Source organism: Lissotriton helveticus, chromosome 12 (assembly GCF_964261635.1).
Source record: "Lissotriton helveticus chromosome 12, aLisHel1.1, whole genome shotgun sequence".
Lineage (NCBI taxonomy): Eukaryota > Metazoa > Chordata > Amphibia > Caudata > Salamandridae > Lissotriton > Lissotriton helveticus.
In genome coordinates this window covers 310,296,851-310,310,082 of record NC_136073.1, presented here as the reverse complement: position 1 = coordinate 310,310,082, position 13,232 = coordinate 310,296,851, and the positions used below count along the sequence as shown (strand labels likewise).

The window sequence follows — 13,232 nt, the reverse complement described above, 5'->3', positions numbered from 1 at the left end:
TTAAAAACCCAGTAATTGGACATTGGCTGTTCAGAGTGTCCAAAGACGAGCTAGAATGCTCGAAAACCGCTCAATGCAGGAGTATCCAGCTCCCTTCCCTTTATCTGTGTGATTTCGACCCTTCATCGGGTGACTGTGTGAAACGATCAGATATTGTGTGAAACAAACTGGCACAGTGTGACTTTATACATATACACCAGACAAATAGAGGTAGATTTTACATAGGAATGTTTTTGAGATCATGCCAAACAGTCAATCTGCCATTGTTTGTTTGCTATATATCTTTCAATTAAATGGTTTACTATGTGTTCCCTTGTTCTCTGTAAAAAGAATTTATTTGCAACTCTAGTTTAGAAAGACACTTCTTTTTCATGTTTTCCAATGTAAATAGTGAACTCTGTGTTGAAGGTAAAAGGCAGAATCTTCATACAAGAGTCTGAAGCTACTAAGGTAGGAGGTATGCTCTTTATTCCATGTTAACCCCTTAGGGCACAGCAACAGCAGCTAGTTCCTGTCAGGGCTCCATCCTCCCTCCAACTGGCCCTGCCTCCAGCTTCCACTCCGGTCCACACACCAACATTCTATTGAGTCATTCAGTCTCAACATTCTAGACACCGGATCGGACATACAGCGAATGGGCCCAAACAGGATACTACACTCTAACCTTGATTTTCTTTGCATCCTGCTACATGTATTTTTCTCATTATGAGTGCATGTCTACAAGAAACATTAATACACTGATTAGAAAGGAATACTGACTGAGTTGGGAACGGCTGGTCTGGGATACGTTGCGATGTTTTGGGAATTGCATTTGTATTGAACACCATGCACACATCATTGACCTATTATGCAACTGAACTGGAAAGAACATAATACAAAAGAAAATACCTGGGCAAGCGAGGGGGCCTTCAATTGCTGCCTCATCTTCATCTTCCGGTTCAACCTTTTTCAAAACCAGTGCAAAGAACGCAGCAAAACCAAGGACCTTTAAGACAAGATTTGAAGCAAACATGGTTAATCACTCATTTTTTGGTCCATGTTGTTGTTCTGTTCACAGACTCTTATATGAAAATTTCTATATGCATTGTGAATGGGATTTAAGGGAATTTGTGATATTGCCTTATTTATTCATTTTGTAGTTTGTATTATGTTTGCTAAATTGGCACCTCGTAGCTGGGATTGTAGCGCGATCTTAAATCAAACAATGCAAAACACAGATCTTTTCCAGATAAGAAAGGTTACAGTGGGAGTAAGTGCACAGGTCATTCATGTATTTTTATCACTGTGAAACTGATCCACTTTAGGCTATAGGAAGGGTTTATGGTTTGACTATTGCGATTGGAAAGTGCTAGAGTGAAAATCATTGTGAACTACTAAAGGCTGACCAACTTTTGCATTGTTTCCAGAGTCACCCCCATGCCTAGCTCCATTGACTAATGGGCCTCTGGAGAGAAAGATCTGCCCATTTTGTGTAGGCAATGAACAACCTGAAACCAGAAAACTTGATATGAGTCTTCGCTTGCCTGTAAAACAGATTGTGTGATCTTGACCTTTGCAGTAACTAGCTAAATAGACTAAAATCATAGGAAATTACAGTGACAAGCAAAGCTGTGCAAAGCTACCAACATACTGAAAACCATCAATTGCACATCTGTCTTTCATACCTTGTCATCTTCCACACTGCTTCATCCCATTACATGGAAATGCACCTCGAACGTCATCACACATGACATAGAAATGTTTCCCACATAGGATCAGAAAAAAATTAACACCATTTCAACCACACACCCTACATGGCGGAGCTTGCTGACCATGTAGGTAAGTGCTTTAGTGCCCCACAAAGGGGTAGTAAGCGCAATATAAATGCTGCAATCACACATGACCGAACCTTGAAATGCTTGAGTTCAGGGCGTGCACTGTACACTGTACAAAAATCTCCCCAGCCAAACTATAAAGTTGCTCCAAGGAAGTCAAAACCTATGCGACATGTATTGAATACATGACTTGCCTCTTAGTTCATTAATGTAACAATGTCATCAGGGACTGTTGGAGTCCATGACTGTTTCACGTTTCAAAACTATCACTTATAAAAATGCCCCTCAATGTACTGATATCATTGGATGTTTTGATGAAATGGTTCTGCATGTTGGAGAAATAGAAGTTGTGAATTTTTTTTTAAAAGATACAATTTTTGTATGACTTTTGTGTTGCAATATTTTCAAACCTGTGCTCGTGCAAGGATGGGGTCATATACCTAAGCTTGGCTCTTGTCTCAGCTTTCACTGTTTATTGGCCTAATTTACACAGAAATATGTAGCCACTACAGGGGTCAGGTACAATTTTTTAAATAGGATACATTTAAAGTAATGTGTTAAGCCTTATATTCATTGTTTCATAAAATTAACATTTAATTTTAAATTCCTTCCGTTATTTCATTAAAGGATAGCAGCGTTTTATAGGGATTTAAAAAAAAATAACGTTGCAAGTTGTCCCTAGGCACAAACCTGAGCCAAGAACCTATTTGACATTTCTCTCAATATTTCATTATAATTTAATGAAAAGAAATGTAAAAGGATGTTCCAGGCTCCGGTTTCTGGCCAGGAACATCTTGCAATGTACTTTGTTTATTGGACTTAAAAACAAAAAAACAAATCTCTCACATGTTGATGCCTTGAATATTCAAAAGGAAGGGGGAGAAAGAGGAAAAAGATGGCTAGGCCCACCCTCCAAAAGTTATGTAGATCTGCAAATCCCTGAATCTAGGGATCAAGAACATATCCCTTGGATGACTGGTATTCACAACAATCGCTGGAGTTGTAATAGTTAAGTGTCAGAAAGAAAAAGTTTTCTTTCTTGAGTCTCCTCACTCACCAGGGTTTCCCCACGGTGACATGCTTCATCATTGGGGCCATCACAGTCCTCTTCGGACTGAGGCATGCTACAACTTGCAGAATTACGTAGGAGCTCTGAAGAGATGGACTATGTGTAGTGCAGTCAGTGTAGTGTAGTGGAGTGGGTTTAGAAGTGAGTTAAAACGACCTATCTAGTGGGTGACGATGATTTATTCTTGCTCCTAGAAGGTATGATTAAAAACGGGGTAGAACACTAGGGGTCCTAATTACAATGAGTTAAGTGCACCTGTACCTCAGATTCCAGCTACAATTGCAACAACACAAAACACAGAAGATCAAGGGGAGGTCGAATGAGAAACAGAGGAGGTTTTGGGTGGCCCCCTTTCCAATGGGCACAACCATATGGCCCTCCACCACAGTTCTTCTATGGACCACCACCATTCCACCAGCCTTACCAACAACAATCCTACCCCTATTGGGAGAATACACAACCCCAGGAACAGCAACACCAGTTTTTCTTAGGGAGAGGCAAGATGCCACAATGAGGGAAAACAAGACGAGGCCAACAGGTGCAATGAGCACAGCCACTGGAAACCGCCAGAAGCCACACGTGCACACGGGCCCACCGAACATCTCGTCAACCAGCAACCACCTAGTCTAGTGGTTAACCTTTCTGATACCACTTTGACACCGGACCAAACCACCGTACTAGAAAAGGGTTTGGGTTTCGTACCAACTGCTAGTTTGATCAATTTAAACTATGTTTTGAATTGAAGGAGGTCATTCGCAAAATCAAACTGTAGGTATTCTTCAAGGACAAGGAACCCATAACTATTGCCAACAGTGACACAGTGCTCCACAAGAAATCAAGGTTTACCCCACCTTCAAGTAGCATGCCAGTAGAGCTTCTAGCAGGTGAAAAAGCAGTCCTGAAGGAAGTTACCAAAATAGACCCCAGAACTATAAGGATTTTTCATAACAACAGCAAAAGGGAGATGGAAGCAATCCAGCAACTATCTAAAGAAACAACAGTGACAATCAAACCAGCGGACAAGGGGCGCTCCATCGTGGTGCAGAACACAGCAGCCTACAATGAGGAATGCCTACGACTTCTAGCGGATTAAAAGAACTATGAAGTAATCCAGAATGACCCCACGGAAAGCTTACGCATCGAAATTGCCAGTCTGTGGAGGAATCATTGACAAATGACTGGATATCCAAAAAAGAAGCAGATTTCCTAGAGAACAAGGACCCTACTATCCCCTATTTTTACACGATTCCGAAGATCCACAAGACCATGGAGAAACCACCAAGCAGACCAATTTTCTTAGGAATAGGTTCTATCTTGGAACCATTGTCTAAGTTTGTGGACGCATTCTTATGACCCTTAATTGATTGATTGATAGGCTTTATTTCAGTATACAAATGCCATAAAAGCAGTACAAAAATACATTTTCCAGTAAGTGTCGTTGTGAGAAGTTGGCCTGATGTGCAGTGTTCACTATTCTAGTGATCACTATATATCAGTCCAAACAACCCTTATTGATGATTGGTTGTAAGTCAACCTTATAGACCAGCTATCCTAGTAGCATGGATACGAGCAGTCTAAGGCTAAGACTCTAGAGGGCGTGTTAAGCCAGCTGTTTTACCATCACATTACCCCTTGAACACCCAGTGAAAGGACACCACACAAGTGTTATGAAAATAAACAATGTATTTATTAGAATCACAACAACCCTGTACTCTTTATGAGGACAGGGTGCTAAGCACACAACAAAACTCTTACGAAAATACTTTTAAGTTAGCACGTTACACAAATGCCCGAGGGGCACGAAAAACCATATACGCTAAAAGTGGAATGCGAATTACTAGCAGGTAAGTAACAGTTCTAATAGGCTTTGGAATCGCTAGGACTGGACTAGGGAATCGTTAGATTACTACTAGGAGGCCCAGGGGACTCGGGTGCAGAGTGTGCACTCTCACGCGGGATGCGGGACAAAGTCTATGGAAGCTAGAATTCACAGAGTTAGTGTTCACGGGCGAACCCGACCTGGTAGGGAGAAAACGACAGTGGATCCTGACCCTTGGATAGTGAGGCTATGCTGGGACACCGGAGTGCCGAAGTTACCTAGCCCAGGGGCTGCAGCTGCATAGGTCTGAAAAGACGTCGGGGATCTCGTTGCCGGACCAGGAGCCTGGAAGGAAGAAGTTGCTGGCAGGCGACCAGTGAAGGAAAGTTCGATGGATCCAAGCCTGGATCAAGGAAGAAGAAAACCTGAAAGCAGAGGGGACCAAGTTCTTGAATCACTAGCCAGTGATTAAGTGGGCACCAGGATGGCACCGGGCGAAGTCACCGCAGTCAGGTGAGTGGGCACTGCTGGGCTCTGCAGTCTCTCGGACCAGGAGGCGTTGTCGGCGACCAGGATGGAGGTGCGAGCTGTCCCACGAAGGTTGAAGTCGTCGGCGTCGAAGTTACCCAGGAGTGGGCAACAAGCCTTGGCTAATTCAAGCCCACGCGGTGGACTCAAAATGGCGTCTTGAGTGGACCAGGAGGGTCCAGGGTGCTCCTCTTCTGGAAGGGAGCAAGGGCCAGTCTGGAGCAACCAGACCAGCAGCAGAAATGTCGTCGGGCGTCGTCAGGAAGGCCACAAGCCAGCGGGCTAGTAGCCAAACAACGCGGTGAGCAGTAAAAAGCAGAAGGGCCCCACGCAGATCGTGGAGATGCTGGGGGGCTGCTCTTCGGTGCTGGAGCTGCTCAGGGTGGGGGCTTCTCGGACCCCAAAGCACTCACCAGGAATTCACTCGGCGGGCTTGCTGGAAAGAAGTCGTGCAGTCTTGCAGATGGCCGGTCCCTCGAGGTCTCGTCGCACCCACGGTTCTCAGCTGGGCTGTAGAGGTGGGTAGAGGTCAGAGGTGCCAGGGAAGCCGGTTCTCGTCGAGCTGGGCAGTCGGATTCCGGAGGAAGGACTTGCAGCAGACCGCAGTGTTCTTAAGATGGTGCCTGCGGATGCAGGGTGACTACTCCTTAGTCACAAGGGAGAAATCTTAGGAAGAAGTCTTGAGTTCCTTTCGTGGAAAGTAGTTTCAGGATTCAAAGATGATCTGATTTGGAAGGGGGCCAGTCTCTACCTTTATCCTGTAAAAAGGGGCTGGCACGCGACTAAGTCCTGCCCTATGGGTGGGACTAGGAGGGGGGTGGTTACACCCACTTCCTTGGCGGGCTTTTCCCCAGCACAGGGTCTGGAGTGACCCTGGAACTGGTTCCAGCCAGCCTATGCACAGTGAGCACCGGGGTGCCACGTGCAGTCACCTTCCTCTAAAGCCCTGCCTACTTATAATACACAAAACCCTGTCTGGGACGGTGCTGGCACCGCCCCTGGCAGGAAACCCTTTGTCCTTATCTCCTGCTCTGGGAGGACTCCCAGCAGCAGGAGGGCAGACTTGTGTCTCGGTGGCAGCATCCATTTTGTGGATGCTAAGGCTCTGTCTGACTTTTAACCGGGTTATAGGTTACAGGCATGTCGTGTCCCTCTAGAAGGGTGGAATGCTAACCCCGTCGCCAGAATTGGCGAGGGGTTAGTATTCCAATTCGTATGACACCTTACTCGACATGTTTTGATAAAGCGATACCAGAGTTGGCACATAACCGCGAGGATTATAATGCACTTAAGAGTATATGGTATGCGATATCATGGAAACGGCTAAGGGATGGATCCCGAAAGCCGCAGACAGGCTCAGCTCATGCTAGAGCACCATCTCACACGATTCCAAGCACTCTGCCTTCAGGATTGTTAAGGCCTGCTATAGGAGTGACTGATAGGAGATCTGTGTGTCCATTTTAGGGTTAGATATAGGTATACTATATCTAAAGCAAAGGGTGAGTACACCACCTTGCCCCAGCTGTCAAGCAGCCAGTTGTGTCAGATTTGGATGGCCAGCCAGGGGTGGCATAATACATGCTGCAGCCCCTGGTAGGCCCTGGGTACACCTATGCCCTGGGTACCTAGGGTACACTGTACAGGGACTGATAAGGTGGCTCAGTATCCAATGTAGATATGTACCTAAGGTACATGGAATCCATTTTACAGAGAGAGCAGTGGGCCTGAGGTCCTGAACAGCAGGGCCTCAGGTCAACTAAGTCAGAAAACCAGCAAAACACCAGGCAAAAAGTTGGGGGCAACCATAGTCAGGGGTCAACCTTCCTACATAACCCCCCCCAAACGAAAGGAGATAAGGCTATCCTTGTCCAGGTAAGCCTATATTGCCTAAGTGGCCATTTAAGGAAGTACCAGCACTGGCATGGTTAACCCCTATGTCATGGTCCACTAAGCAATCCCTCACCCTAAGGGTGTCTGAGGGTCTCCACCATAGGGAATCTCTACCTGTGGTGTGTTTTGTCAAAGAAAAAGGCTGGTGCTGAAATGGAGTACTGAAGTGAGGCTCCACTAATTTTGGGCTCAGCTTCCTCCAATCATTTTCCACCATATAGGCCTTTCTTTCCAAGACTGAGTTGTTTTGGGCTCTCAGGGTCAACCTCTGGCTACCTACAGCTGGAGGTTGGGTCCCTTTGTTTGGCTTACTGGAGGGACAGGTCAGGTCTGGGGCCCTCAGGTCCCAAGTTTGGCTGTGCCCAACAGTGTCCATCTGTGGGAGGTCCCTAACTAATTTTAAGGGGGATCCCTCAGGAGTATGTTTTATTTTCACTTGGCTAGGACTACTAGCTTCAGTGCCCTTAATCTGCTGATTGGGAAATTCTTTTGGACAGGGGGCCCTTTGGGGCCCAACACTGGCCTCCCTGACCTCTACAGCCCTGGGCTGACTGAGGCAGGGTAGAGAGGGGCAGGTTACCTGCTCCAGACTGGGTCCCACCTTGGAAGGGTCCACTGACATCAGGGGTTCTGCCAGGCTAGGCCTGACTACCTCTGTGGCAGTTTCTTCACAAGGGGTCAGATCAGTTCCCTGAGGAGGCTGATCCTTTCCTAAAGTCTGGTGGGAGGGAGATTTCTCTTCCTCCTCAATACTCTCTGTCTGAGTGGAGTGATCCATAGTTTCAGGCTTCACAACACTGTCATCTGTCTGAGTTTGAGCTGTGGCCATCACAACTCTCCCAACCTTTTCAGGAGGGGGCTCAGTTTGGGTGTGGGCTGTGACCATCACAGCCTTGACAACCTGTTCTGGGAAGGAAGTTGTCTGAGATTGGGTTGTGACTGGCACAACCCTCCTGACCTGTTCAGGGAGGATATCTTGGACTGGGGCTGTGGCTACCACTGCCCCACTAACCTTACCATGGATGTTCACCATTCTAGAATGGGTCTCTTGCTCTACTTCAGCCCAGGCTGAGAGCTCTAAATCATTCCCCAGTAGGCAATCTACAGGCAAGTTTGGTGACACTGCCACTCTCTTGTGGCCAGTGACACCTCCCCAGCTGAGATTGACCACTGCCATGGGATGATCTCTCTGTACTCCATCAATATTGGTCACCTGGTATGTGGCACCAGGTAAAAGTTGCCTTGAGGGGACTAGACTCTCAGTCACCATAGTGATGCTAGCCCCTGTGTCTCTATAGGCCTCAACTTTTATACCATTGATGAGGGGCTCCTGTCTGTACTTGCCCAAAGTGTTGGGACAAGTTGTGAAGTTGGCAAACCCCATGCCAGTCTCACAGACAAGAGTATCTAAGTTTGGGGACCTGGTTAGGCCAGAGTCCCCAGGAACTCCCAAAGTAAATGCACCCAAATTCTTGGGGGCACTCCCACCACCTGGGGGATTACTACTAGTAGTAACAGGAGGTTTGGGAATGTTACTTGGGGGTATGTTTTCCTTATTGTTATTCTTTGGGCAACTGCTGTCAGTTTTTAAATGACCCACCTGTTTACAGGGATAACAATAAGGTTTCTTCTGGTTGTTGGAAGGATTCTGGGACCCACCCCCCTCAGAGGATTTTTGGGGCCCTGATGTGGTTTGATCTGTAGATTTATTCCCACCCTTCTCTTGAGGCTTGGTTGATTCCTTTTTCTGGTCACCACCTTGGTTCTTGGGCCTAATCCTGGTTCTGACCCATTTGTCTGCCCTCTTACCCAATTCTTGTGGAGAGGTCAGATCAGAGTCTACCAGGTGCTGGTGTAATAACTGGTTCTGACAATTATTTAAGACTTGCTCTCTCATAATTAGATTATACAATCCTTTGAAATCAGTAACCTTACTACCCAGTAGCCAGCCTTCCAAAGCCTTAGTGGCACAATCAACAAAGTCTGACCAGTCCTGAGACTGAGTTTTCTGGGTGTCTCTGAACAGCAACCTGTACTGCTCAGTGGTTAAACCAAACCCATCAACCAGTGCATTTTTCAGGACCTGGTAATTGTTAGCATCCTCCACTCTTGTAGTGAGGAGCTTATCTCTACCTTTACCATCAAAGGAGAGCCACAGTATAGCTGCCCACTGACTCTGGGGAATGCCCTGCACAGTGCAGGCCCTCTCCAGAGCAGCCATCCATTTCTGGATGTCATCCCCTTGCTTAAAGGGGGGCACTATTTTAGTCAGGTGTTTAGTATCTAAACCCTTCTCTCTATCTCTTGGGAGATTGCTGCCACCAGTGGGAGCTAGCCCACTCATCTGCTGCTCTCTTGCCAGGGCAAGCTTCTCTTTGGCCAGGGCAATTTCTTCCCTTTCAATCCTCAGTTCAGCTTGTCTCATCCTAGCCTCATGCTCCCTTCTCTGAGGGGAAGTAAATCTCCTCTGTGGAGGATTCCTTCTCCCCTGAGAAGAGGCATTAGAGTGCAGAGATCTATTGGAGTCCCTAGAAAGAGATCTATCTCTCCTAACTCCAAGGTTAGGCCCACTTCGGGTCAGTACTGGGGGTCCCCCAGATCTTAGCCCAAGTAAGTCTAAGTTGGTCTTAGTTAGCCTTCTGACTACCTCAAGACCTTTGTCTACCTCATCCCCAGAGAGTTCCTCCTGATCCTCCTCCTCCTCAACTGCAGTAGCAGTGTTGGGGAGGTCTGGATCCCCAGAGGTTCCCTCTAAGGCTGGCATGCTCTCATGTAACTGAGAGAGCTTTCTGGCATCATATGTCTCTAAGAGACCTATCAGAAAGGGAATGGTGGGGTTAGACCCCTGCTTCAGTTTCCTGGAGACACAGAGTTGCCTCATCTCCTGAAAATTGAGAGCTGCATATCTTGAAGTGACCTGTGGAGGGTCAACACTGACCAGGGGAGTCTCAGTAGAGTCCCCCTGAGTCGACATGCTTTTCTAGTGAGGTGTAAGTGGTGCACTTACCTACACTATATGTTTGCCTACTGATCCCTTGCTAGAGTTGTAGTTTAGGGTGTGCTAGGCCCTAGGAGCTACAACAGCTGGTTCAGTAGAACTCAGAGTATTCTAAGCTAAGTTATATGTACCTTTAGTACTTATGTGATCTTTCACAAGATATTCTTAGGGCATGTGTGGTAAAACAACAGCAAGCTCAAATCCCAACCGCTGCTCACCAATGTGAGAAGTTGGCCTGATGTGCAGTGTTCACTATTCTAGTGATCACTATATATCAGTCCAAACAACCCTTATTGATGATTGGTTGTAAGTCAACCTTATAGACCAGCTATCCTAGTAGCATGGATACGAGCAGTCTAAGGCTAAGACTCTAGAGGGCGTGTTAAGCCAGCTGTTTTACCATCACATTACCCCTTGAACACCCAGTGAAAGGACACCACACAAGTGTTATGAAAATAAACAATGTATTTATTAGAATCACAACAACCCTGTACTCTTTATGAGGACAGGGTGCTAAGCACACAACAAAACTCTTACGAAAATACTTTTAAGTTAGCACGTTACACAAATGCCCGAGGGGCACGAAAAACCATATACGCTAAAAGTGGAATGCGAATTACTAGCAGGTAAGTAACAGTTCTAATAGGCTTTGGAATCGCTAGGACTGGACTAGGGAATCGTTAGATTACTACTAGGAGGCCCAGGGGACTCGGGTGCAGAGTGTGCACTCTCACGCGGGATGCGGGACAAAGTCTATGGAAGCTAGAATTCACAGAGTTAGTGTTCACGGGCGAACCCGACCTGGTAGGGAGAAAACGACAGTGGATCCTGACCCTTGGATAGTGAGGCTATGCTGGGACACCGGAGTGCCGAAGTTACCTAGCCCAGGGCTGCAGCTGCATAGGTCTGAAAAGACGTCGGGGATCTCGTTGCCGGACCAGGAGCCTGGAAGGAAGAAGTTGCTGGCAGGCGACCAGTGAAGGAAAGTTCGATGGATCCAAGCCTGGATCAAGGAAGAAGAAAACCTGAAAGCAGAGGGGACCAAGTTCTTGAATCACTAGCCAGTGATTAAGTGGGCACCAGGATGGCACCGGGCGAAGTCACCGCAGTCAGGTGAGTGGGCACTGCTGGGCTCTGCAGTCTCTCGGACCAGGAGGCGTTGTCGGCGACCAGGATGGAGGTGCGAGCTGTCCCACGAAGGTTGAAGTCGTCGGCGTCGAAGTTACCCAGGAGTGGGCAACAAGCCTTGGCTAATTCAAGCCCACGCGGTGGACTCAAAATGGCGTCTTGAGTGGACCAGGAGGGTCCAGGGTGCTCCTCTTCTGGAAGGGAGCAAGGGCCAGTCTGGAGCAACCAGACCAGCAGCAGAAATGTCGTCGGGCGTCGTCAGGAAGGCCACAAGCCAGCGGGCTAGTAGCCAAACAACGCGGTGAGCAGTAAAAAGCAGAAGGGCCCCACGCAGATCGTGGAGATGCTGGGGGGCTGCTCTTCGGTGCTGGAGCTGCTCAGGGTGGGGGCTTCTCGGACCCCAAAGCACTCACCAGGAATTCACTCGGCGGGCTTGCTGGAAAGAAGTCGTGCAGTCTTGCAGATGGCCGGTCCCTCGAGGTCTCGTCGCACCCACGGTTCTCAGCTGGGCTGTAGAGGTGGGTAGAGGTCAGAGGTGCCAGGGAAGCCGGTTCTCGTCGAGCTGGGCAGTCGGATTCCGGAGGAAGGACTTGCAGCAGACCGCAGTGTTCTTAAGATGGTGCCTGCGGATGCAGGGTGACTACTCCTTAGTCACAAGGGAGAAATCTTAGGAAGAAGTCTTGAGTTCCTTTCGTGGAAAGTAGTTTCAGGATTCAAAGATGATCTGATTTGGAAGGGGGCCAGTCTCTACCTTTATCCTGTAAAAAGGGGCTGGCACGCGACTAAGTCCTGCCCTATGGGTGGGACTAGGAGGGGGGTGGTTACACCCACTTCCTTGGCGGGCTTTTCCCCAGCACAGGGTCTGGAGTGACCCTGGAACTGGTTCCAGCCAGCCTATGCACAGTGAGCACCGGGGTGCCACGTGCAGTCACCTTCCTCTAAAGCCCTGCCTACTTATAATACACAAAACCCTGTCTGGGACGGTGCTGGCACCGCCCCTGGCAGGAAACCCTTTGTCCTTATCTCCTGCTCTGGGAGGACTCCCAGCAGCAGGAGGGCAGACTTGTGTCTCGGTGGCAGCATCCATTTTGTGGATGCTAAGGCTCTGTCTGACTTTTAACCGGGTTATAGGTTACAGGCATGTCGTGTCCCTCTAGAAGGGTGGAATGCTAACCCCGTCGCCAGAATTGGCGAGGGGTTAGTATTCCAATTCGTATGACACCTTACTCGACATGTTTTGATAAAGCGATACCAGAGTTGGCACATAACCGCGAGGATTATAATGCACTTAAGAGTATATGGTATGCGATATCATGGAAACGGCTAAGGGATGGATCCCGAAAGCCGCAGACAGGCTCAGCTCATGCTAGAGCACCATCTCACACGATTCCAAGCACTCTGCCTTCAGGATTGTTAAGGCCTGCTATAGGAGTGACTGATAGGAGATCTGTGTGTCCATTTTAGGGTTAGATATAGGTATACTATATCTAAAGCAAAGGGTGAGTACACCACCTTGCCCCAGCTGTCAAGCAGCCAGTTGTGTCAGATTTGGATGGCCAGCCAGGGGTGGCATAATACATGCTGCAGCCCCTGGTAGGCCCTGGGTACACCTATGCCCTGGGTACCTAGGGTACACTGTACAGGGACTGATAAGGTGGCTCAGTATCCAATGTAGATATGTACCTAAGGTACATGGAATCCATTTTACAGAGAGAGCAGTGGGCCTGAGGTCCTGAACAGCAGGGCCTCAGGTCAACTAAGTCAGAAAACCAGCAAAACACCAGGCAAAAAGTTGGGGGCAACCATAGTCAGGGGTCAACCTTCCTACAGTCGTATACAATCTATTTACACACAATTGATAAAACAGGGGAAAAAAATGATTAAGAAAGTTAAGACAAGGATTACATTGACAATAAAAGCCTTCTGTTACGAATCAACCAAGCCCATTTAAAAATTTTTGACACAGCACATACAATCACAGGGGAT

At 47.7% G+C, this 13,232-nt stretch overlaps 1 protein-coding gene across 1 annotated transcript in view; it reads right to left on the bottom strand.

Moving 5' to 3' along the window:
- LOC144798021 (polycystin-1-like protein 2) overlaps positions 1 to 13,232 on the bottom strand; it is an 849,694-nt gene that overhangs the window by 100,998 nt on the left and 735,464 nt on the right. Inside the window, exon 33 of the mRNA XM_078668807.1 lies at positions 889 to 985. Within this exon, the coding sequence (XP_078524933.1) occupies positions 889 to 985 (97 nt within the window). The remainder of the gene's footprint in view (positions 1 to 888; positions 986 to 13,232) is intronic.